The sequence below is a fragment of the Ochlerotatus camptorhynchus genome, unplaced genomic scaffold, assembly GCF_037179485.1.
Source record: "Ochlerotatus camptorhynchus isolate MF236.1 unplaced genomic scaffold, CSIRO-AGI_Acam_v1.1 ptg000132l, whole genome shotgun sequence".
NCBI classification, from domain to species: Eukaryota; Metazoa; Arthropoda; class Insecta; order Diptera; family Culicidae; genus Ochlerotatus; species Ochlerotatus camptorhynchus.
The window spans coordinates 2352675-2379395 of record NW_027040622.1 but is presented as its reverse complement, the minus strand read 5'-3'; the positions used below and the strand labels follow the sequence as shown (position 1 = coordinate 2379395).

The 26721-nt window shown below is 40.8% G+C and overlaps 2 protein-coding genes across 9 annotated transcripts in view; one reads left to right on the top strand and one right to left on the bottom strand.

The window, feature by feature from the left end:
* Pdp1 (PAR-domain protein 1) overlaps positions 1–26721 on the bottom strand; it is a 498834-nt gene that overhangs the window by 226476 nt on the left and 245637 nt on the right. For 3 of the 8 annotated variants that reach the window (XM_065220806.1, XM_065220809.1, XM_065220810.1), the window contains exons 1-2: positions 21497–21922; positions 19951–21230 (exon numbers count right to left, since the gene is read on the bottom strand). The exons of 4 other annotated variants lie outside the window; for them this stretch is intronic. In XM_065220806.1, the coding sequence (XP_065076878.1) occupies positions 19951–20671 (721 nt within the window). In that variant the 5' untranslated portion in view covers positions 20672–21230; positions 21497–21922. Of the gene's footprint in view, positions 1–19950; positions 21231–21496; positions 21943–26721 lie in introns of those variants that run through there. One more of the 8 variants, XM_065220808.1, reaches the window with a different exon arrangement.
* On the top strand, positions 952–9290 carry LOC135700308 (uncharacterized). The gene is made up of 2 exons (XM_065220775.1): positions 952–2195; positions 2228–9290. The coding sequence occupies exon 2, from the start codon at positions 2671–2673 to the stop codon at positions 3577–3579; it is 909 nt and encodes a 302-aa protein (XP_065076847.1). The 5' UTR covers positions 952–2195; positions 2228–2670; the 3' UTR covers positions 3580–9290.

Below are 26721 nucleotides of genomic sequence, written 5' to 3'. Positions count from 1 at the left end.
TGAGCGGTGCTTTTTTTTCGGTGGTCGTAGGCCTGTGCGTATGGTCAAGTCGGAGACTTTCGCCACTTTGGTGGTTATTCCTCTTGAACCATCGAGCCTTAACCGGTGAAAACCGACAATGAGCAACAATCACCGACTCCACCCTTCTACGCACTTTTTTCCACCTATAGGTATGCTAATGATCTCGAGCGGTGGTGCTCTGCTGGAGGTAGCATGGTTGGCAACAGCGACAACGGCTGCTGCTGCTGGAGCTGGTGCTGTTGATAGTTGAATTTCTTTGTCTGGTTCCATGCTTGACTGCCCAAACTGGTGTGAGTGCGCGATATTTTCGGGGATGTGAAATGCGGTTCACGCACTTTCTTTTCCGCGACGGTGGCGGCGACGCAGTCGCTAGACCAATCACTATCTACCTACCTACCTACCTACCTACTCTCACTTTTCAGATCGCGTCTCTCCTGGCGTCTATGGTTTAGCGATTTTTTTTTCGCTAGGTTTCGGCACGGTTTGGAGTGGCTGGAAATGTGCGTGGCGGATCAATTTTTCTGTTTTGCACGATGGTAACGAGATTGGGTCGCAGATTAGCGGTAATCTAGATTTAGGTTATTTGGGCGGACGGTTTGCCAGGCTGGAGATGATGCAGGAAATCGTGTTTGTGGGGTATTTAAATCGTTTCAAGAGTCTGATCTTTGGATTTAACTTAGAATTCGTTTTTCCCAATCATCAGGATAACAAGACATTGGTTCACGGCAGGATTTGATCGGCAACATAACCTATTGTCTGACTAGTTACTTGACCCAAGTAACCAACAAGCCTGCAAGGCTGATGTACGGCAAATATAGCGGCAGATAATTCCGAGCAGGATTGCTTCGACTCACTTTGCTAAAAACTATTTTCATGAACAACATTTTTGGGATTCTGATACTTCACTTCAAGCATAGAATTATTATAAGAAATTTATGGATATTTTGAGATGTATTTCAGAAAAATGATATGATGAATCCCAAAATAGTTCTGAAGACTATTACGGAGATCGTGAGTAAAATGCGAGGAAACTCTTAAAAATCGGGAAAATTTCAGGGAGCATTATAAAGGAATTCTGAGGAAGATTCAAAGTGAAGTAACCCTAAGGACTGTTCAATAAAGAAAGTGGACACCTGTTTATCAATGGCTTAAAATTAAAACGTAACGAAAAATTGTGAATTTTCGCTCAGTGTGTAAAAACATTGTTTATTTTGGCAACACCCCTGAAAAATAAAATAAAAAAGTGAGAAATTCAGATCGATGGGTCAGATCAGCTTATCAACTCGCAGATTAATTATGCACAAATGGTTTTCCGAGTTTCGAGAAATGGCAAAAAACGTGAAGTGCAGTAAATCTACACTGTTCAAGTTTGTTAAGAAGTTTGGAAAAATCTGGGCGCAAAAAGGGGGCATCGGACCAGAAAAAGTAGCTGGCAGCAGTGCGCCTTTTGAAATCGCATAAACCGTGTTCCGTTCGTGAAATTGCCAAAAAAAAATGGCAATTAGCGTCGGAACTGTGCAGAATATAAAAAAAAAAACGTAACTTTATCAGAACCTACAAGAAGCAAAAGGCACCCAAAAGGATGGATTTACAGAAAGCTTCTTCTAAAATACGATCACGGAACTTATATGAAGTTCTCCTTCAAAAGCGGAACCGGTGCATTTTGATGGACGATAAGACGTACGTCAAATTGGATACCGGTACACTTCCCGGGCCGAAATTTTTCAACGCTGAGCAGAGGATAGATGTGCCTAATGATGTGCGATACATCCGAACCGAAAAATTTGGGATAATAAAAGGTTTTGGTGTGGCAAGCCATTTGCTCCTGTGGCTTGAAGAGTTCTTCGTATTTCACAAAGGGCACAATCAATGGTGAAAATTACAGAAAAGGATGCATCAAAAAACGGCTCTACCCATCTACCGAAAGCATACGGATCCTCCATTGTTTTAGCCGGATCTGGCATCTGCTCACTATGTTTCTGCTACGTCGGAGGTGCTCAAGAAGGAAAAAGTCGATTTTGTCGAAACATTCCAAAATCCCCCAAACTAGAACTGCGTTCTATCGAAAGATATTGGGCAATAATTAAACGGAATCTCAAGAAAGATGGAAGAGAAGCAAGCACTGTGTCCTGCTTCAAGAAAATTTGGTCTGCAGCACAACGAAAAGTTAAGAAGTAGTGCAGAATCTAATGGGCAGTATCAAGAGAAAAGCTCGAGCGTTCTTCAGAAATGAGAAGTAAACATTCAAACTCACGTGAAATCGGTCATCTGTATGTTGATTTTCATTTATATAGAGTAAACTTATCAATTTGTTCGAAAATAAATATTTTCCTTTGTGTGTCTACTTTCATTAATGAACAGTCCTTATGGCTGAAACCTATTGATGATATAACTGACTCCAATTTTGAAACTACGCCTAATGATCAACTACGGCTGAAAATATATTTTGCTTTAATGTTGATAAAACAATTGATCAAAGAGAACTTGTGAGGGCAGCTGCTAGGAAATATTGCAGCAGTGATGATGTCACCTACGAGCAGTTAGTTGATTGCCTATACCAAAGTGCTCGAATGTTGAAGTCCGTCGTAACTGATCTGCAGCATCGTTCCAACCAACCCGGCCAGTCCAATCCAGAAGAAGCCATTCAAGATGGTATCCAATTCCGCCACGACCGAATCCAAGCACTCCGCTCCGTACTGTATCGCCTGTCCAGAGAACCACTTGCTGTTCCAGTGTCCAACGTTTTCCAAGATGTCTGTTCGCCAGCGACGAGAACTGGTATTTATGTTGGAATTGCTTCCGCTCTGGACACCAAAGGAGGAATTTTACATCCAAGTACGATTGCCGAACCTGTCACCAGAAACACCTTACACTGCTGCACGAAATTGTAACCACGAAGATACAATCCACTTCAGTAGCTATATCTGGTCAGCCATCCCAACAACCGAATCCATCCACGTCGACAGACGTCGAACAACCCCCGGATCAGTGAATCTGAACCCCCAAGTGAGCTTGTCGATACACTCGTACCAATCCACGGTCCTGTTGGAAACGGTCAACCTCCTAGTTGTGGACCAGAATGGCAAAGAGTTTTCCGCTCGTGTACTCCTAGATTCAGGATCGATGAGCAGTATCATCACGAAGAAGCTTGCGAACACACTCAACCTCCGTCGAACGAAAGTAGACATCGCCGTGTCTGGAATCGGTGAAACGTCAAAGCAGATCAAGCGCAAGTTGACTGCTACTATTAAATCCACGCTGCGTTTGAACAGTACAACGCTCGAGTTCCTCATCCTGAAGAAGCCCACAGTCTGCCTGCCAACCATGCCGATTGACATTTCCTCGTGGAAATTTCCTGAAGGTTCGTTAGCTGATCCAAGCTTCCACATTCCAGCCGATATTGACCTGATTGTCGGTGGAGAAGTGTACCACGAACTGCACACTGGCAGTAAGATTTCCTGCGGCGAAGGGCAACCTGTGTTCGTCGAGACCTCTTTTGGATGGACTGTCTCCGGAAAGGTATCCATCCACTCACCTGAAGTTTCACGTGGACCGTAATCTGGAACAAGCCCTCCAGAAGTTCTGGGAGTTAGAAGCCGTTGAACCCTGTGTCAAATTTACGGTCCACAGTAGTGAGGTGAGAAACACGTGGAGCTTCAGTTGAGTGGATGGATACCTTTCTGGAAACAGTTGATCCGAAAGAGGTCTCGACGAACTCAGGTTGCCCATGCAATAATTATTTAAATGCTTATCAGCTAGAGAGTGGTTGCTAATTTACAAAATTGACTCCTGTAGTGCAGGTCGCTTCGTAGCTGAACAGGTACAGGTTATTGCTTTTCCATATGACCATAAAACCACTCAAGTAAGAACGAACGGAAAATCAATGAATTCCACTTAGTGCACAACTTAAACGAATCTTATATTGAGCTGACAGCCAAACAATAGAATTCTGTGTCACAATAATTCTCGTTTAAGTACAAACGGTTTGTATCTCGTCGATACGAAAGACGAAAGGGAACAGTTATAGTGTAGGACTACTGGGGATAATTCTTAACACACCGAATACGTGTAACAGAAAACTTGCAATGTTTGAAAAATCATAGTTCAGCCAATTATGGACAAATCTTTTGACGCCATTTGAAACTACATGCTTTACAAATTTTAAATCTATCGATAAATTTCCAATTAATTTCTCAAATATTGCCAATTTTCCGTTACCCATTTTATCAGAGGCATCGTCATCGAGTGTTAATCTAGTTCAAACAGTATTTTACACAATTACAAGCGTATTTGAAGATAGTTTCAAGATAATTCCCAAGATATTTCTTATGCAATTTACGAGAATTTCAAGAAGCTTCCGGGAGGGTTTGGTAAAACATTTCAAGCATTTTTCCAAACAAATTTTGAACTGTCTTGCAGATGATTTAGGTGGAATTTCAGAGGGGATTCTAAGGAGAGTTTCAAGAGAATTCGAAGAAAATTTCTTTAGATCCACTCTACGGCATTGTGAGCAGAATTAAGGAAAATCTGAAATTAATTCTTATGGAATTCAGAGGCGATATCCTAGGACATTTTGGTAAAATAATATTTTTAATCCTAAACGAAATAGTAACCAAATGATTTGCAAAAAATAAGCATTATTCAGCAATTATTAAGAATATGAAAATACACGTAGAGTACATTTCAAGCGCTTTCTGGAGGGTATTCCTTAAGCTTTCTACACAAAACTCCAAGACCAGAATACCAGACAGAATTATAAGATTGTTAAGGAGAATCTTTTATGTTTTCCTTGATTTGTTTTCTGTCGATCTTGTTTTCCGTGCTGAGCACCAATGCTATCGACGCCAGGGAGGCAGCTCCCACCTGGACCCTACCTATCGACCCATCAACTCATGAGCTGGGGACCAACGGCTTTACTTCCCTTCCGAAGAAAGGCGTGATCAGAGATGTTATGCCTCAGAACATCCCGGCGGTGCCGACTGGGTTTGAACCCAGGCCTGCTGGGGTGAAAGGTAATCACGCTTACCACTACACCACCGGCGCCGATTAAGGGGAATCTTGAAATTAAAAGTAATTCTGAAGACATTTTGGAATGATCCTTAGGAAATCCTTGAGAAATTTGCAAAGATAAGTCTCAAAGACCTAATTTAGTGATTCAAGCATTGAACATTTTTTCAAGAGTCCATACACAGAAATTCAAGTTCCACGATTAACAAACACTCATAAGATTCTGAGACTTTGATCGAGAATAAATTTCAGGATGTAGATTTTAGAAAAGTGTTCCTGATTGTTGGATTCAAAATTTCAGAAAAGTGTAGTAGTAAGGAATGTTAGATCTCAAACTTGGACAAACCCCCTTAAATATCCCGTAAAAATGGATATTTTCCTAGAATCTGTGTCGTGAAAAGCTTTCAGTGTTCACAATTTTTTTTTAAATATTCTATTTCTTCTTCTTGGGTTTTTTATTTAACATCAGTCTCTGTTCAGCAATCTAGTGCCAATCACCGACGGACATCGATTGTCATCTATTGACGGCAATCAAATGGCCAAAGAGGTGGTTTCCACACCTGGGTAGATATGGCATCCATGAACACATGGACCGAGATCAATGGCTCTACTTCCCTTCCAAAGGATCAGAGATATATTCGCCGCAGAAAAATGCCAACGACCTCGGCTGGGATTGAACCCAGACACGCTGGGTTGAGAAAGCAGTGCCGCTTATCACTACGTTACTGGCGCTGCACAGTGGGCAAAAATTTAAAAAAACCGCGACTATATTGAATATCTCGGCTGCCAAACGGTTTCAGTCAACATGTTATACATATTCTCAAGGGAAAAATTCTGCTGAATCGATTGGCCGGAGACTTTTGCGTACCAAGATGTAAGGCCAGTATCAACCCGAATTCCCGGTGAAGTAGGAAATGCCACTATCTATTGACATCATTTTACACTTTACTTAACGTATATTACTGGAAATTGATAGTACTAAGTATATATGGTGTACAGACACCATATACGCCCTCAGGGAAACTCTACTGGCCTAAAGGAGAATCCGAAACGACCGATAAAGTGGCCACATTATAAAAAATCTCCTAGAACCTTGCGATTTTTTCTATGTTTGTTCAGAATCATGAGATCAAAGCGAATTTAATAAAGATTTTAAAATGTTGGTGTAAAGTGTTTACATGCTATGACAACTTCTACGTCAATCCAGTTTACATGCTATGACAACTCAATCCAGATTATCCAGAGAACCAGGATGTGGCCACTTCACACCAAAATATAAATTATTTATTAAATTCGCTTTGATCTCTTGATTCTGAACAACATAGAAAAAATCACAAGGTTCTAGGACATTATTTTATAATGGGGCCACTATATCGGTCATTCCGGATCCTCCTTTAGGCCAGTAGAGTTTCCCTGAAGGCGTATATGGTGTCTTTACGCCATATATACTTAGTACTATCAATTTCCAGTAATGTACGTTAAGTAAAGTGTAAAATTGGGTGGATGAATAGTGCCATTTCCTACTTTACCGCGAGACGGGTTGATCCCGGCCCTCTATCTCGGTTCGCAATAAGGCCACCACCAATCGATTCAGCAGAATTTTTCCTTTGAAAATATGTATAACATGTTGACTGAAACCGTTTGGCAGCCGTAGAACTTCCATTTCCCGGTGGCTTCCACCATCTCGGGATTCGGTAAATATCTATTTGATATCCCGGGAAATCCCGGGATCAAAGATAGTAAACTGTTTTAATATTCGTATGTTTCATCTCCTTCGACGACAGATAAAAAAAGGAGATTTCTTAAATGGTAGGGACACCATATTTGAAGACATATCTTCATTTTGAAGAATTCAAAATTATGTGAAGGTATTTTTTTCATGCAGACATTTTGAAGACAACACATGATTTGTGAAGTTGTTTCAAGACATGCGGAAGCTGAAGCAGGCTTCCGATGGATTTTTTTAAAATGTTAACCTGGAATATGAAGAATTTTGTTAAATAAATTAAGTTTTTGACTTCATATTTTTAACTTCTTCCTGAATATGAATAATGTAGCCAAAATCGGATATTTCAGAATAAAACTTGATCCAATTGAATATTCACAGGACTTCACTGAAATATTCGATAAGCTGGAGATCTTTTGAATACTTCCTAATCAACGTTTAGTTTTGGGAGAATATCTTCAAAATGACATTTAAGTACTTTTTAACCGATCTGTCATCTCGAGAGAGCCAATTCACCTAAATTCACTAATATCTGACCAACCAGCAATCTTGAGAGACTATCTAGAGGCGTTATTTGAATTTTAAGAACAGTTGAATATTTTATGAATAATAATTGATCAACCTGAAGTCTTGAAAAATATCCAGAGGTCTTTAAATCTTCAACCAGCTGTATATCCTATAAATACTCTCTAATCAAACTTCCCTCTTGGAAGGATGTCTAAAATATGTCTTTTCAATTTTGAACACTTGCAGATCTTCAAAACATTACTTGATTAAGTTGGAACTTCTTGAATAATAGCCAGAGATATTATCGCAAATCCGTGAATATCAGTTATACGAAGATTCCTGTACTTTCAAGAAGTTTCTTGAACTTCAACTCAGTTCCATGAACTCAAAGCCTGTATAAAGTTCCCTGAATATGTAGAATATTCAACGAAATCCTGGGATTTTCCGTCAACTTATTCGAAGTTCCTAGTACTTCAAAGATTTTTCCATAGCTTACATCTTTTAATTTTTCGATAGGTACAACTGAATTTCTGGCCAGCTTGCTGAACTTGTACGAATTTCAAATAATCCATGCGATGTTCCTTAATCATCGTCCACGAGGTTGTTTAACATTCTACGAAGTATCCTGAAGATCTATGGTGGTCCCTGAAGTTTTACGAAGTTCCACGAACTTCTATGAAGTTCTCTGAAATCAAACCAATGTCTCTTGACATCTAAGAAGTTCCTTAATGTGACACGATGTTATGTTTGTCAGCCAAATTTCACAATAGTCCATGTAGATCATAATGATTACGGTGGATGATTTCTCTCATGAATGTATTTGTATAAACTATTTTGCCGTGCTTTAGGATTACATAGATTTCATACTAACGGGTTAAGGTAATGCATACCTTTGTGTGTAACAAATGACAGCGATGGAGAGCTATGGAAGCCAAGATAGAAAACGGTGACATAGAAATTCCTCCAGAAGGAGTAAGCATTTTACAAGATTCCGCTCGGTAATCTAAGAAAGGACTTCAAAAACTGCAAATACTTAGTCTTTTCATTAGTTGAGACTAGCTTCATTACGTACTTCCAACCATCTTAACAATGCATTTCAATGGTTTTTCGATCAATTATGAATGATGGACATCTCACAACGCTCAACCTTATTTTCGTCTATGTACCATTTAGATTATAAAATTTATCCAAAAGTTTTTTAGGTTTGTTTCACTGCCAGATCGTATTTTTCACGAGTGCTTCTTGTAGAACGATCATATTCAAAAAGTGATGTTTGTGTTCAATTCTTTCGAAAAAATAGAATGAATGGCAAACGAAGGGGAGAGATCTATTTCATAAGATGTGAAAGTTCTGGATTCAAACTATGCTCCAGATATTCCAGGAAAGATTTAAACGGGTAAAAGAGTCTCAAATTAAAAAATTCCGGGATACACGCGATCCCGGATCTTCAAATAAATTTCCCGGGATTCGGAAATCCCGGGAAAAGTAACAATTCCGGGATTTTCATCCCAGTACATCCCGGGATGGAAGCTTTAGACAACCGAGATATTCAATTTAGTCGTGGTTTTGTAAATTTTTGCCCAGTGTGCACTGTCAATAAAATATTTAAAATGCCAGACTCTGAGACATTTCTATTTTTTTAAGATTTCAGACTGAATTCCTGTACTATGGAAGAGTAAACAATTATAATAACCATAAGTTTTTTCCTGCTTTTTCCTTTTTCATCGCAAAACAAATTTCTCGTACATCCAACGTAAGGTTGGATTTATTACATCCTCTGCATATGTTCCATGTAGTAAATGAAATGGCAGTTCTTGCAATGGACTGCAGTGTACAAGTTATCCCAAGTAACAATTCAGTAATCATTTGGCATCCACTCTGATTTATGATGGTTTTATAACGACAATGAACAATCCATTTAGTTTAAATACAGCATTTCAAAGTACAAACAACTCCTACTTAGTAATTCAGCTTTTTTGCTGATTTAAAAACCTTTTATAGGCTGGCAAGAAAGTCAAAAACTGTCTTGTTTAAAAAAAAAAATCAGTTCTCGATCCCTTCTTAAAACTGTTCTGTTATTCAAGCATAAATGTCATTAGCAATTGCTTATTAATGTCTTGATAAAATACTTTATAAACGTGTTCTATCATTATTAAAGCAACCATAAAACCATTAGGTTTTGCATTAGAGCAAAAAGCATTTGTTGTTGCTTTTTAGGCTTTTTAAAGTGCATCATAAACTCCCCAATTACTCTGTTTACAAATTGAGCTTAAAATATGGTTCCTCATAGTTAATAAAAGCCAAATTTATGACAAGGAAATCTCGAAGGATAGACGAAGTAGGATGAAATATTCAAGTCGATTTCAGCAAAATTTATTTCTTTAGAAGAAACAGCACACCATCAACGACTGCCAATCTGGCGGAGAAGAGCAAACTGAGCGGGCCCCTCGAATTCATAAAACATTTTTGAATGTTTAAAAAACATACCAGCCTGCAAGTTTTCATCATAAAAGCCATTTTAAAACTTTATGAATTTGTTAAGGAATCCTTGAAAGCAAAACAACTTTTTCATATGACCCATGAAAATCAACTTTTATGCCACCGCCATGTTACAATAAGTTTGCTTGTTTTTTACAATCTTCAATGTTCAATCTATCTTCCTTAGATATAACTATGTTTTGGTAAATTTAGCAATGAGCAAACATTTAAATGCGAAAATAATAAAAAAAAACTCGGCCAAGCTCGATCTGAACAATATTTTTTATTTATTTTTTTCAATGTAAAATAATTAGTCAAATCGACGTTTTACGAGGGCGGACTTAATGTTTTCGATGTTTTCACATACATTTCATATAACATTTTATGAAGCACTTAAAACTAGCCCACTAAATGAGAACTATTGTTAAAACATTTGGATATTCAACAAGATTTTTATACCATCAGTTTCTATTTTAATTATTTCGATAAGATTGGATTCATAAATCCTTTTCTATCTTGATTGATGCTTTCCTAGTGGATTTAGCATGCGGTTAGGGGAAATGGCTCGGAAAGGGTTTTTATTGTAGCTAAATAGCTTTTCTTGGTTTTCAATGCGTTCGTCATACAACCTTTTGCAGTAAATCAATCTTGAAGAGCTTCGAGAATACACCCTCCAGAACCTTCTCCAGGGTGGACCAACTAGACATATTCTAGTCTTAAGAAGGTTTTGGTGGATGCAGTAATGACAAAATAGCCTTGACCAGGGTTTTATGAATGTTTTTTTTATAGTTGCTTTGAAGTATTTCATAAAACTTAAATTGTTACTTGGGTAGTTTTTTCAGAATGCATATGTTTGTATAAAAACCTTCCCGTGATGATTTTCTAGAAGCAATGTTAATGTTGCGAAACATTGCAAATTCTGTATACTTTTCATGTTAACATTTCCAGGTTGGGTGTACTTCCAAAAAAATTTGGACCACCATCTTTACGGTTATCAAAAAAGAAGTTCAATTTAACAATTCGAATTGTACGAAAAATCATGCAAACAGTAATTCCTGGCATAATTTTCTCTAGAATGGATTGTAAAAACATTATAACTTCTACAAAATTTGCATTCGAACCGATCTTGAATGAGCATCAGAAATTGCATTCGAACAGAAATATTTCCGAAAATTTCCACAACCTCTCGCAGGTTTCCGATGGCCATTGAAAACAAAAGCACGCGAAGAATTTTGCCACTGCGGCTAATTGGATTCCATAAGTACGACAACGCGCCACAAATGTCCTGGTTTTCTACCGTTCCCAGGCAGAAATACAATATGACAAAGGACGCCTCAATTGGCTTATCTGCCATAAAGACTCCCGGGCACCTTTTTCCGCCTCCGATGAGCATTTCCGAACATGTGACCGCGTCAAGTCGGTGGAGAAGCATTTTCTTTCGATTGACATTTCGGAGTGGAATATCCAATATACTAACTAACGCAGTCGGGCACTGCGATAGCCGAACTTACCTTCGATTTCGTGAAGCACAAGGCCGCATGTAGTGAAAATGGAGCGATTAGATTGGTTTGTTAGGAAGGAATGTTCCGGACAAGTCAACAATTCATGCAATTGACTTGCCCCAGTCAGTCGCAGCACTCGTTCGTCGTTAGTCAATGACACAAACTGTAAGCTGTAATATATAGTTACCTGAAAGAGAGAAAGGGAAGGGCTGTTGAAAATATGGTCCGTGATTGGGAAAAAAATACTTCCCAAGGTTACCTCCAGAGCATCGTACAAGTTGACGTAGTTCAATCGATCTAAATTTGTTATGGGAACTTCGGTTCATTGGTTTATGATTGATTTGTTTTATAACTCTGGAAAATTGTCCACGACTGACCAAAATTTGTCACAAGAACTATATGTAAATCATACCAATGCTACTAAAACATGCAAACACATTTAACGAAGCAATCTTCGGTACTGGCACGCGATTGATTTCTCATAGGAATAGCGTCGAATATGGATAAAATAACCCATCAATCTATTTAATCAAATTAATGTTGCTCCACTTGCTCCCAGGTTGTTTGCGGAGAAATATTTCATTGCCTTTTTCACCTTTTATCTTTTATCAATTCAGCTGTTTCCGGCCACTTGTTGCAAATAGTTGTACAGCACACAAGAAATTAAACTATTCCTACACAAGCGGTATAGTCACGTTCTTCGGTTAGTGACTGGATCATTCACGTTCTTGAAGTTGAATTCCATTGAAATTAATTCCCATCAACTGCCCTCGCGGGACAACCACCGCTCCGAAAACCTTAATTGGAGTACAACAAAAAATTGGAAAACAAATCAAACCTAAGAGAACACCCCTGCTGAGCAGATCCACGCTTCTTCGGGAAACGCGATACATCGGTTCATCGATGTTCACCCTCGCAGTCTACACTCCCCGAAAGCTGGTTCGCTATTCCCAGCACACCACTTAACAGATTTGATAGTAGTTATATTCCTCCATACCATAATGCACCGCGCCTGGAAGAGGTGAAGTACTTCAATTTAGCTCAAATATAAGATGCAATCGTCGCCGTTAGTAGTGGAAGGTATAAAAGACTTGAAGATATATACCTGGAAGGTAAGCAGCGGGGGTATTGTTTTGTTTTTAACTGGCTTTCGCACATGCAAGGGTGTGTGTGTGCATTTAAATCTGCCATAATAAATAATACCTTTGAGCGCAAAATAGAAGCGGATATGCTAATCAATACGGATTATACTCTAGCGATGGAGAGTGGAAGGGTATTTTTTGTAGTTGGTTGGATCGCTGTTGCCGCTGTAGGGTTGATGCAGATTCCGGAATAGAGTGTGGAATAGTACCTATAGTATTTCTTCTGAACAATGAAAAAGGCGATGAAGATTGTGTTGAGCCGTTTGTTTACCGTTTTTGTTTCCGATGTTTTATATTGGTAAGCATATGGAAATAAGACGGAAGTGCATTTTGGTTTTACGGAAATTAAATTAATAGGAATTATTCCAAACATTATTGTTTTGGCAAGACACATTTTGGACTCAGTCCAAAATGCTTACGTTGGGGACTTCTGCACAAATGTCAAGAGACTTTTACGAAATAAATCATCAAATCGTTTAGGGGAAAGTAGTCAACACCAGTGCTGATCAAAATAATTTCTTCTACACTCAAGTTAACTGACAATGAAGACAACCTTAACAGATAGACCAACTACCTGCATGAATTTGAATTTTGACATAACAGCATTCTCATGATCAAGGCAACCTCTGAGTATCAACATTTGTTTTTCTTCAAGCGATTGAAAATTTTCAATGTGCCATGATTAAGATTTTTTTTAAATTTATTTCACGTTTAAATTTAACTTTATGATTGATGGAAGATGTTCAGAGAAGTCCCATTAACTTCACATCATTGTAGGAACGATAGTTAATACTAAAAAAAATTCAGTGAAGCTTATGAAACAAGCTGCGGGAACAAGAGAGGAGTTCTTAAAACATCTTGAGAATATGGGGAACTTCATGGAAGCCTAGAGAACTTTAAAGTGGTTCCATTGAAATCAAAAAAGTTGCAGGAACTTTTGAAAAGTTCTTGGAAATTCAGGAATTTTCAAAGATAAAAAAGAATCAGAGATAGGGATAGAGATTTGACACAAACTGGGGAAATTTTAAAGAAGCTCCAAGTACCACAGAAAAGCAGGATCTAGAGATTTTTGGTGAATTTCAGAGATATTAAGGGCAGTTCCCATAAATGCTGGAAAGTTCAGATTTTTGGAGATAAATTAGATAAATTCAGAACGGGAGCAGGAAATTTCACCGAACGACGTTTCACCGAAAGTCATTTTGCCGAATGGGTCATAGATCATTTCACCGAATGGGTCATTTCACCGGAGAGCAAGCTATTTTCTACAGTTTTGAACTTTTCTCAAACTTCTGTAGATATTGAAATCAGTCTCGAAAAAAAAAATAAGAAACGTTCAAATGTGATGCTTCCTTTTTTTGAACATGAGCAGTTCTTTCGAGTTGTACTGATTTCGGAAATGTTTAAATTATCAATGTTTTACATATGAAGAAATATTTCCCTCTTTTAAACATGACCAGTTCAGCTAATTTCAGAAATTTTTAAATAATTAAAAATTTTAATTTAAAGGAATGCTTCCTTCACTTAAACATTAGCAGTTCTTTCAAGTTGTAAAATTCGGCGAAATGACCCATTCAACAAAATGACCCAATAGGTGAAATGACCCATTCGGCGAAACGTCCTTCAGTGAAATGTCCTTCGGCGAAACGTTCTACGGCGAAATTACACAGCTCCGTCCATCGATGGTGCCTCAGCATCGCGGGGGTCTTCATCATAAAGGTTTCCCCTCTCCAGTTAAGTTTTTGTATCATAAAATGTTTCTAAAAGCTCAAGAAATGTTCCTCAACCAGAGCCATCATATGGTTCCTTTCGGGGACGCCCGCCCACAGGACTGCAGCGCCTGTCATCTGCGAACAACTCGAGTGAATCCAAATTTTTCTGGTGCTCTGGTGCTAATGTGACAACTCCTCCTTTTGACGTTGGACTACGTCTGTGATTTTTATATGGGGGTACACTTTGTGAAAACCAAAAATGGAACATGTAACGAAATTATGAAAGATTTTGAACGTTAATAGCTCAGCTGCCCCTGGACCAATTTTAATAATTTTATCACCAATCGATCAGAAATATTTCTACGCATCGATATCATATGTGGATTTTTAACAATAAACTATTGAAAAAGGTGGTAAATATCAAGCGTTGTCCAATGTACAAAAAAAAGTGACAATTTTATCATTGTTTTCATGAAAGAAACGTTCTTCCCAAGCTCAGTCGTCATAATCGAGTACGACCTGGTTGCATATCATTCTGCTTTATCCTGAAAAGATATAAAAGAGCGCTGCTGTCAACTCATTTTCGTTTCGGACGGCGTGGTGGCAGGTTAGGTAGTTCACTCTTCTACCCAACAAACAACAATGACTGGTCGTAGTAAAGGAGGCGCCAAGCGTCATCGCAAGGTTCGTCGATTACCAAGCCCGCCATCGGTCGTCTGGCTCGCCGTGGCAGTGTCAAACGTATCTTTGGTCTGATCATCTGATGATCTCATCTAGTCACATAACCAACAAAGTAACTACCCCTATGTGAAAGTAGAACCATGGCGACGATCAGCAAAAGGAACCTGCTAAACGGTAGCAACCAAGCTTCTAATCCTGAAGCAACCGGACCGTGACTCTTCTGAGTGCCCATTTCTCGTAGCGAAGTTAAGGTATCCATCGCTACGCCTTTCCAACGACCGGGTTAACCCGTGTCCAGCAGTAGCCGGGCCGAGACTCTTCCAAATGCCCATTCGTCGTTGAAGTATCCTTCGATGCGTCCTTCCAACCCGTCGCAGCCACCTATTCGACCAATGTCCAGTATCAGACGGACCGAGACTCTTGCGAGTGCCCAATTATTGAACCGAAGAATATGGGATTGTCCGGTCCGATTTGCTGATCCAGCTGTCTATTTACACTTCATCATCTTCTTTCAAAGGCTTTAAGTCTGTACTACCATCGGCTCTTTTCAGAGCCACTAAGATTTTCCAAAAGAGTTAAATTTCTGAACATGTCCTAACTAAAATTCATATCAAAAGGTTCTTTTCAGAGCAATCATAGTCATACAAAAGAGTATAGGCAGAGGCAAATTTCTATTCCTACACAAAACACAAGCTCCTGCTGCAGTTAACAAATAACATTTATTATGTAAGACCACGTAGTTCTCCGTCACCATTGCGTACAACCCCACAGAGCTGTCCCTTGTAGTTTTTTTTCTCTATGATTAAGCTTGGTACATGTTGCGCCGCGTTGCGGAAAATAGAAAGAGTTTCCAAGACAACGTTAAGGGAAAGCATGATTCACGCAAATTGTGCTCGTCAATTCGGAAACAACTAAATCATTTTTCAATTGTAATTTCAAAAGTAAGAATGGTTTTGAAGGCATCACATTTGTTGTCACCTTGCCGCATTTGATGTTACATAGTTGTAGCTTAAATATGTAATGGATCACCAGCGCTGCTGATGTTTTCGGCAGTTTCAAGAACTGTATCGTATTGCAGGGGGTTGCGCCCGCCATTTGGAAGACGGTTTAAGCTGCTCCATTCCGTCAATCATTCTTTGGTTCGTCATGCGGTGGTCAAGCATGTCCTATCCATGATGTCCATATCGTCCGTCCGGCACTTCGTTGTGGCGTCAATCCGTATTAACAAAGAGCTAATCAGTCTCTCTAAAGGTCATAGCACAATATCAATCCAATCATCATCAAGTTCCATCCGAGTCATAACCGACGAGTCATCTTCAGGACCTAATCAACCCGACCGGAGGGATACAGCCGCCATGGTCGTAGCATCGTTGATCGCTAATGACCAATTCGACCTATTCAAATCACTGAAACGACGAGCCAGTCAAGGTAAAAAGCATCCTCTCATTTCTAGCGTCTTTTGATGTCAGCATTTCACACCCGAAGATGAAGGACAACATCAGGTAAGCGACCCACCAGTTAGTGGGTACCGTTCGACCCTATCGAGAGGATGGGGGTGTGTACAGGTTGGAGCATAGAAACAGCCCAAGTAACATTTCAAGTTTCATCGAGGTTTTAAGGCATGCTACAAGTTTAAATCATGGTCTTCAGAACCCTAATAAAACCAAAATTGTAACTTGGGAGCAGGGATAGAAAATCATTTACATTCATTTCGTGCATTTCATTTTGGCTCTAACTTTTTTCATCAACAGAATTGCGTGAAATAGTGTTTGAAGCTTTTGTAGGTTTTGATATTAGCTACAATTTTTGCAAACAACTCAAATCTGTATATCTTATGCATGATGAATCAGAGCGATAAGAACCCACCATTGTTTTTCAGTGAATGTAAATTGCATTCACTCAAAAACAATAATATGTTCTGCCAGCTATATTTCGTCATGCATGAGAGATTCAGATTTTAGCTATTAACAAAAGTTGTAGTTAATATCAAAAGCTACAAATGCTTAATACATCATCTTACAGTATTCTGTTGATGAAAAAAGATAGAGGCAAATGAATTTAAATGAATGCACGAAATGAATGTAAATGATTTTCCATCCCTGCTTGGGAGTTCAACTCATCATCTCAGTGCGAAGATCGCTTAATCATTTTCATTATCCAATGTCGTCTCCGTTCTACAATCCTCGCTATTGTATTATTGTATATGTAAATATGACGATCACGTTTCCGTTCAACTTGTTGTTACAAGGTTTCGAAACTGGCGACGATCTCACCGACGACGACATCAACTGGTTTTTAGAAGGATTTGGTATAGATTTCCGATCATCACGTCTGTCCTAAAACTTAAATGCATCTTTTACGTACTCGTCCCTCCAACCTAGTTTCATTGCGTTTTTTATGAAAGAAATTCGATTCAAAGTATAACTCTATAATGAACAGGAGCTTGGGATTGAACCCATGATTTTCAGCTCAGTAAACAAAATCGGTCGCCACAAGGTCACCGTGCTCCTAAATTCAATTGAAGTGACAACTAATCACTCACAGTGAAGTGATTCTCATTTGATTTACACGGCAATCACTTCACAGTGACTGACAACTGGGTCATTTACGACCAAGTTCCTGTTCAATTTGCTGTTACTGGATTTCGATCGTGGCGGTGTCCTCACCAACAACGATAAAAGCTACTCTTTAGGATGCTTTGTTATAGATTTCCGATCAAATTATTTCTTGTACGTACTTGTTGCTCCAACCGAATTTCAATACGCTTTATCTCATATTAAGAAATAATCCGATTTACACTAAAAGTCTAAAATGTGAAGGAGCTTGAGATTGAACCCATAATTTTCTGCGTAGTAAGCAAAAGCGGTTGCCACTAGACCACTGAACTTCTTAGATCACAAAACAATTGCAATCCAGTTCCCGTTCAACTTGCTGTTGCTAGATTTCGGTTCCAGTGGTGACCTTACCGACGACGACGACAACAACTGCTCTTGAGAAGTATTTGATATGGATTTCTGATAAACACGTCTTTCACCGACGATCTTCTATTCAGTAACCAAAAGCAGCAGCCATCAAGCTGGCCAAGCTCCTCAATTACTTTTTTAAGATGTTAATTGGTAAAGATTGCATCAAATTTAAAGAAATAAATGGAAAGGATCTCATCCGCTTGATCTGCAATTAGCCGGCTTCCTAATGTCTAATGTGCTTAAAGTCTATCGCTCTCCCAAGCTCACCGCTTTAAAAAATATAAAATATAGGGGAAATGGATGTAATGTCAGCCTAAATGCAATCGACTAAATTTTCAATAGCGACCAAAAATATCTATTAGTACCGTCCCAATGATGCGTTCATCTTGATAAAATTGATAAATAGCAGATTTTTAGCGATGGGCCCAATCTTAGATCCATAGGCCAACATTAGAGCCATTTCCCCCTATCTATAGAAAAAAAGTTAACTTTACCGTGCCTGAAAAAAAAAATGTTTCTAAAATTCACGATGAAAAGACAGCCCCGAAGAAATATCCAAATCCCGATTTCACCGACATCCCCTGTCACAAAGAGGAACACCATGACCCTCTCAGAACCCCGGCACCACGTCCAGAAAATCAAAAAAATTCCGCAAGCTTATCTTCTCGTTCAGGATATAACGTGAATCTAATATTTTTAATAACAATCAATGATCAACTCAACATTTAAAAACTGGTCAAGTATTCCAACCATCATTTCATCACTCATTGCTTATCACGGGGTACATTCCGTATTTGCACATCGATCGTTTGCTGACTAGTTTTTTCATTGCCAAAACCGAAAGAAAACGGGAGCAGAAACTTTTCACCATCCTTGCCAACAAACGCAAAAGCTCTTTACCCAAAACCGAAACTCCGGTTAAAGTCAAATTTAAAGCGCAACTAAAAAAAAAATATAATTACAAGATCCAAAATGGCCGAATTTTAGCAATAATGTGAATGGTTCTGTAGGCCATGCTTTTAAATCTCAATAAAACTTGAAATGTTACTTGTTACTTGTCTAGAGATGAACTAGCCTAAGGCTAAAAATCTCTTTAATAAAGCCTTAAAAAAAAAAAAAAAAAAAAAAAAAAAACTAGGGAAGTTAACAGTGCACATTTCAAATGCATGCCATATTTGTCTCCTTCCATTTTTTCCCTGAATGCTTATATGAATATCTATTAGATTGCTATGGCCAAGTGGTTAAATTTATATTTTCACTCACGATTTGACAAAGTTATGACCTTCCAAAAATTTTGTTAAAAAATAGTAATCCCGATTTGATGGTGCAACGAAAAAACAGGTAACGTGAACAACAGGTTACTATAAAAAGTTGAGGAAGTGACCTAAACATTAGAAATCAATGTGGTGCTCGAGGAGTTACCAAAATCCTCCATATAAACCGTATGAATGAAGTATACAATTTGTCGATTGAGTATGAATAATTTGAACCCCTACCACTTCACATAGGAGTCGTCAATAATTAATAATAACAACTAATTATTCAACTTTAAACTGCCACACTGAAAGCTTATTGAACGGAGAACTCAATTTCACTGCCCTTCGCCATCCGGCTACTCAAATACATCAGCACAAGGATGATCATTTATCATAATCCACATCTTAACTATTTCAATCGTTGTAGACAATCGCCTTTCACAAAAGCGACGAATATCCAGACGTTTCCGCCCAAGTCACATCCCCCCCACCGTTGTTAAACCCCCGTCTGGCTGCCTTCTCAAAGTGACCCCCGGGATCACCGTTTCGTGCATCGAACACAGACTATCATCAATCAACGGTACGACCGACCACATCGGCAGTAGCCCGTAGATCTTCCGTGGCAATTATTCTGAACATTCTACACCGGAGCTACCGACAATCACAGTTCTCCGCAGACCCCCCCCCCCCAAACACGGTACTCCCCGTCATCATTCATCGTTTCGTTTATTCAATAATTTTCTGTCTGCTATATGCCTCTAAATGCACTCAAACTCACTGCACACGAAACCGTCTAATCACACCAACACCTGCGCACTCGTGTCGTGATCGGAGATGACATTTGATCCCCCACTCGCGCACGATCGTTTGCTCGCCGATTATCGTACAACTTTACCCACCAGCGCTGCGATCGCTTGCGAGACTGGCTGGGCTGCAAAGAGTAACGCACACTAACCTGCTGGGTAGTAGAATCTCTTGGACAGGTGCGGATGGTTTTGGGGTATTCCACCGCCACTACCGGCACCGCCATTCATCGCTGTCAGGTGGGTGGCATGCTGTTGCTGCAATTGTTGCTGGTGGTGACTTGGATGTTGCTGATTCTGTTGCTGCTGCTGCTGTTGTTGTTGTTGTTGTTGTTGTTGTTGTTGTTGTTGCTGCTGCTGCTGATGATGGTGGGACATTGGTGAGTTCTGAAGCGAGTGAGGTTGAGAGATTCCTGGAAGCTGATGCTGGACGGCTGATGCTATCGAGATTCCGTAGTGGTTCTCGTTGTAGACTCTTTGGTAAGAAGGGAAGGTCCAATTGCTGGCCAAGGAATTGGATCTTTCCAGTCGAGAAGGATTGGAACTTGCTGGATTATTGGAAATGTGGTTCTGGATCTGTTGGGAAATGGTCCAGGGATTGGATGGGTTCCTGGGGCTTTCGGTGTGGATGGATCTTTGTTGCTCCTGCTGGCGTTGGTCCAGCTTGGATTCAGCTTGTTCTGTAGAGCCTCCAGCACCGTGAGTCATCTCATCGTCGGGTTGTTGGTTGTTGGAACCGCGGGAACTTTCACCTCCACCTGATCCTCCCCCACTACCGCCACTGTTGTTCATTTGATAGTAATTGGCCATATCGGGACCGTTTCCACCCTGCTGTTCACTGTAGTAACTGCCGCAGGCAGTTTCTGTGCCCATTTCAGTCACCGAAGCCACCGTGTGGTCGTAAATTAACCGGGAATTTTTTTACTGATCCCACCCAAACGAATAGCACCTGTATTTCTGCAAACGTTGGTGCACACTGTTTTATTATGACACGGGTAAGTTTTTTCACCTTCGAAGCAAATCTAGCGATTTACGGCCCTAAGGCTCGTTACTGCCACCGGTAGAATTTCCGCAAAGCGACACTCCTGAAGCAGTTTGCCAGGCATTTTCGTCCACCCCCGCAGTGTGTGTTCCGAAATGCACTCGCGATAATTCACTTGCCAAACATGTAAGCAGCAAGGCAATTCACTTTGTCTTCCTCCGTTGAGGGCACGCTACCGACCACGAGCTGTCACTGCGTTTCACCGTACCGTAGGCACACAAACCGCGAAAAGCCGATAATCGTATTGATTATTTTCACGAAAAGGTCAAACGTATAGCGTTGCTCACACGCTCACTGAGGAAATTTCCCACTAATCACTGATTTCGATCGCCGATTGGAGCCTGGGATCTTGTTTCGCGTCTGCTCGACGAGCTCACTCCTGTAGGGGGACTAGAGATTCGCGCAGAAGAAAAACACAAATCGTATTTAGCCCTTGCTCCGGAAGTTCCGAAGATTTGGGCTAGAACCGGACTAAACAATCCTGCTGAAATCGGTCCGAATCCGATTACCGAAGGATCATTCAGCCGATTTGTGATTTGAAACCTCCCGAGTGCGGCCTCTTTCGTTTCGTTCCGGCACCCGGTAGCTTTCAAAACACCAAGTTCGCAATTTCAATAAAATTTTCTCTCCAGGACCGTTGCTTGTATAAGGCTCACTATCGATTGGGGTCTTCCAGATCACTTTCGCTTTTCACACTTCTATGATATTGGTTTTCACAAGACGCTGCCGACGATGAACCATTCGAATCGTACTCCTGCGAAATAGGTAGTAGACTAGAAACTCGACTGAATTATAGCGCTTCCGGCAAGAAACTGTTGCACACGCACGACTCCATCCAACGGCGGCGGTCCAGGGGTCGTCCTCCCAGAGCCAACTGTAGGAAACTGCGCACAAGCCAATCTCGGGCCCATCTCGGATCATGCTTGCAAAAATGTGCCTCCAAGATACGCACTCTTTAGCCCCTCTCTCTATCTCTCTCTTGGATCCAGATGGCCGGAAATAGCACCCCTGAACCCCACTTGGGATGGGGCAGGAAAACAATCGCAACAACAGTAGAATACCTCTCGTGTACGCGCGCTCGACCGACGTTGCATGAACTGACTGACTGGAGGAACTGGAGCGCTCGTCGAGTGCGACAAACGACTGGAAGCTCCCTCCACCCTCATCCCCGTCCCCCATAATTCACCTACCCCGCGGGAATAAGGGAAAAAAGGAAGCCCCATCATCCATCGACCGTACCACAGCAGCAGCAGCAGCAGCAGCAGAGAGGGTGGAGTTTCGTGTCACGCGGATCCGGACACGATCAAGCGTATTATAAATCTAAAATATATGCGAAATACACGTGGCAGACCAGGTTTTTCGCTCCATCCTTGTCGCGCGCTTTCGCTCGGCTTGCCGTCTGCCTGGGTAGAACTATTCGCACACCGCTAATAACAATCAACAAAGCTTCCCCTCGGCACCCGCGCCGGTCTGTACAGAATTTCCTTCTCCGCGCTAGAGCTATCACCACATGTTGGCAAAGGTGGTTGAATTGTTCAATTACTTGAACTTTTCGTTACTAAATTTAGATACAAACGAAGGTAGAGGAGCTAAATTTGGCGACAGCATCCTTCTTGTGGAGACAACGAACGACTTCCGTAGAAATGTACGGAAAAGTAATTTTAACCTGCACGTTCCTCTCGACGTGCCTTCCGCTGCTGTTGGATTAATAAGAGTTGAATTGTCTTCTTGGGAGGGTGATTCTTCACCTGGTGCTTGGTGGTTGCGATTTGTGATGGAAGAATTTTCTTCAATTTGTTTGATGAATGGGAGTCGGCAGCAATTATAATGTTTGTGTGACAGTGGAAAACTGTTTTCCTCAAAGGAGCAATACGAGCCCCACGTTTGAGAACATTTGGATCTTATTTCACTTTTTTTTTGTAATGCATGTCGAGAATCAGGAAGGATGTTGGTACTTTCGAAAATTGGAAACTCTGGAAAATTTTGAGCGTAATAACCTGTATCCCAATACTTGAAATTGATTTAAAAATTCGGCTGTTTTGGATCTTGCAAATTTTTGAAAATGGTGTCCTTGAAATTTGTTGAAAATTGTAGCACGAAAATGGCACTTCTGGTCAAAATGATGTCTGAGACAAAGTTGTAGAGAAAATTTGTTTTGAGTTACTTCAAGTTAAAATTTCAAAATAATGTTAAAACTATCTCAAAATATCCTTGTTCGATTTGTGATTTTCTATTCTTCTTTTAAAAAAGGGAATGAAAAATGCAAAGTTTTGATATATTTAAAATAAAGAACACTTTATGACTTGCGATAATTTTTTTGAACTTTTTTGCTAACACGTTTTTTTCATGTAATTTAGGCTCAGAAAACAATTCTTGTGACATTTTAACTCATTTTCTGTGCGAAAAAAACGTACTAACAAAAAGTTTAATACAAATACCAAAAGTTCATGTTCAACGATTTTGTTAGTTTTAAAGTGTCCATGGGCTTAAACATTTGGGTTTTATTTACAAATATTTTTTTTTATTAAAAAATATATATTTTTAAAACAGCAAAAAAGATTATCTTCCATTTAATTCCTCTTAATTAATTTTGGAATCCATGACAGATACGTATTTCTACTGAAATGTGCAGTCTTCATCAGTGTCATTCCCACTCAGAAAGATTTTTTACAACTTTGTATCAGACCACATTTCGCTTAAAAATGCTGTTTTCATGCAAAACTTTTTGAAAATTTTCAAAGGCACTATTTTAAACATTTAACAATATCCAAAATAATTGCCTACAACAAACAATTACGCAAAGTTTTCTACAAATTGGTGAAAATCAATTCAAAAACTCAACTGTTGCCAAGGATATCAAAACACGCGCTTTTTTATTTACGCTGAAATCGTTCATTAAAGGTACTAGGTGTCTTATGATAAGTTTCTCGGGTTACAACACTCCTTCTTATGGTAAAAGAAAATTAAATATTAATCCACCAATAAGTGAGATGCATTTTTTTTTTATTATGATGAGAAACAAAATAATTTGATTTGGCAAAGCTTTGTTCATGACTATAATTTTATAGCTCTTATAACTGCTGAGATATAAAGGATCGTTAAAATCAGTTTTGTATCTGTAACATGGCTAATGGACTAAAGCCGGTCCAAATTAACAAGATGGCCTGCCACAACAAGGCCGTCATGTACCGCGACCAGCGGTGCTGATCACAAAGCTACAAGCAAGGCCTGCCCGAAGCACACCGAGTACATTGCGATCCGGAAGAAAGCATCGACGAGAAACCAGCCAGGCCGCAAGAAAGTGCCGGAAATTAATGACCAGAACTTCCCACCGATACCTCGACGACCGATTACAGTGCTGCCACCGCTGCCACTGAATCAAAGATTGGCTGCTGCGGCGGCCACCACCGCTCAAGTTCAAACTGCCAGAGTCCCTGCAAACTCAGGCCAAGAGACGACCGCTGCTCCACAGCCGCAGGATTTCCCCACAGCCCCCGGGCTAAACTGGCGTCAGGATGGACCGTCCCTACCGCAGCCCGAAATCAACGATGGTTCTTGGTTCACCGCAGCGGAACTAATGATCATCTTCCTCAAGATGCACGACATTGCCAACACCATCAAGAACAAATCCGACCAGCTCCAAGCTCATGCTCAGTTATGGACCGTGAAACCATCAAGATCGCCAACTGGAACGCTTGATCGCTCAAGAGCAAGATCATCGAGTTCGTTGACTTCCTCAACAAACAAAACATCGACATCACCGAAACCGACCTGAAACCGGAGGTAAACATCTACCTTCCTGACTTCCGGCTTCTAAGACTTGATCGAACCAGCTCCGGGGGAGGAGGAGTGGCCATTGCTGTAAGGAGAAACATCTGCTGTCGGCTTCTGCCGAGCTTTCAGCTGAAAACCATCGAAGCTTTAGGGGTAGAAGTCTCCACTCCGGTCGGCCCTATCACCATCATTGCGACCTACTGCCCCAAGCAAGTCACCATCAGGGACGGGTCGGCAGCAGACCTGCGGAGGGACATCATCAAACTAACTCGACGGCGCGAAAAGTACATCATCGCTGCCGACCTGAACGCCAAACACCAAGATTGGGGCAACAGTCGACGCAACCAAAACGGCACCATCCTGAACGACGACCTGCAAGAGGCTCGCTACACCGTATTAGCGCCGGACTTTCCCACCCGGTTGAGCCGGTCTGGCGTTCACACCACGATAGACATCTTCATCAGCAACATTGGAGACAACATCTCGCTACCTATGACCCATCAGGAGCTGAGTTCGGACCACTATCCGGTGGTGGCCGAAGTAGGCTCATCCGTTAACCGACTCCAAGCTTCCCGACGCAACTACCATCGTGTCAGCTGGGAGCAGTTCCAACACTGTGTCGACTCCACTGTTGACTACGGTGTCCTTCCGGACAGTTGACCGGTGTATACGTTCCATCGAGGAGGCGATATCCCTGGCCAGGGAACAACACGTGCCAGTATACAGACAGGTGAGCAATACTCTGAACCTTGATAGAATTACCAAAGATCTCATCAGACTCCGTAGCTCCATCCGAAGGCAATACCAGCGTACTGGTTTACGTGTCTTGAAGACCCATTGCAATCGTCTTACAAAAATCATCCGCTCTCTCCCAGATTGTGCAAAGCCCTTCTGGAAGACCCATTCCACCACTGACCCCACTGGATCGCCCCGGTGACCCAGTGGTTCATCTGATAACTCCTGAAGAGAAGGCTGCCGCGATAGGTTAACACTTCGTCAGCTCCCATAATCTCGGACAAAACATCGTCAGCCCTCATGAATCTGAGGTTGCTGAAAATGCAACCAATCTTCATCAGATTCCTTACATTTTTCCAGAGGAATCTGAGATTACGACTGACGAACTGTTGGCCTTTATCAAATCATCTAAAAACATGAAGGCCCCAGGTTTCGACAACATCCTGAATCTGGAACGCAAACACTTGAGTTCCACATTCTACAACCATCTGGCATTGCTTTTTAATCTTTAAACTTGGCTACTCCCCCTCGTTTTGGAAGTCAGCTAAAGTCATACCCATCCGGAAACCTGGGAAGGATCCGTCCTCTCCTTCAAGTTATCGACCAATCAGCCTTCTCTCAGGGTTATCAAAACTGTTCGAAAGAGCAGTATACCACCGGCTCCTAACATCTGCCGAACAGAACAACTTGTTACTCGAGGAACAGTTTGGTTTTCGGAAAGGTCGTTCGACCGTCCACCAGCTGACTCGAGTGACAAACATTCTCAGACGGAACAAGTCTGTTTCGAAAACATCTGCCATGGTGTTGTTGGACGTTGAAAAAGCCTGGCCTGGTGTTCAAATTGCACCAGTACGGTCTTACAATCTTCCTAGTGAAGATAATAAACAACTATCTATCGGATAGGACGTTCCGAGTCTCTCTGAATACCATCACATCGGATGCTTTCAACATCGGTGCCGGGGTTCCACAAGGAAGTATCCTTGGCCCCATTCTATTCAACCTGTGCACCTCCGATATGCCGGCTCTCCCTGATGGTGGATCGTTGTCTCTGTTCGCAGATGACACATCCATCGTTTACAAGGGTAGGGTCATCGAAGCTCTGACTGCCAAATTTAAGAGAGGCCTGAACGTCCTGTCTGAATATTTCAACAGCTGGAAGATCCGTATCAACGCGGCAAAGACCCAGGTCATCATCTTTCCACACTCAAAATCTCCCAGACTTGTTCCGTCAGAAAATAATAAGATCTGCTTAAACGGCTCAGTGGTGGAATGGTCCAAAGAGGTCGTGTACCTCGGGCTAACACTAGACAGCAAGCTTCTTTTCAAGGATCACGTTGACAAATTCAAAACCAAGTGCAACATCTGTATCCAC

Bases quoted from the DNA above. Each gene is read 5' to 3' on its own strand.
- LOC135700308 (XM_065220775.1), top strand. From the start codon at position 2,671: ATGGTATCCAATTCCGCCACGACCGAATCCAAGCACTCCGCTCCGTAC.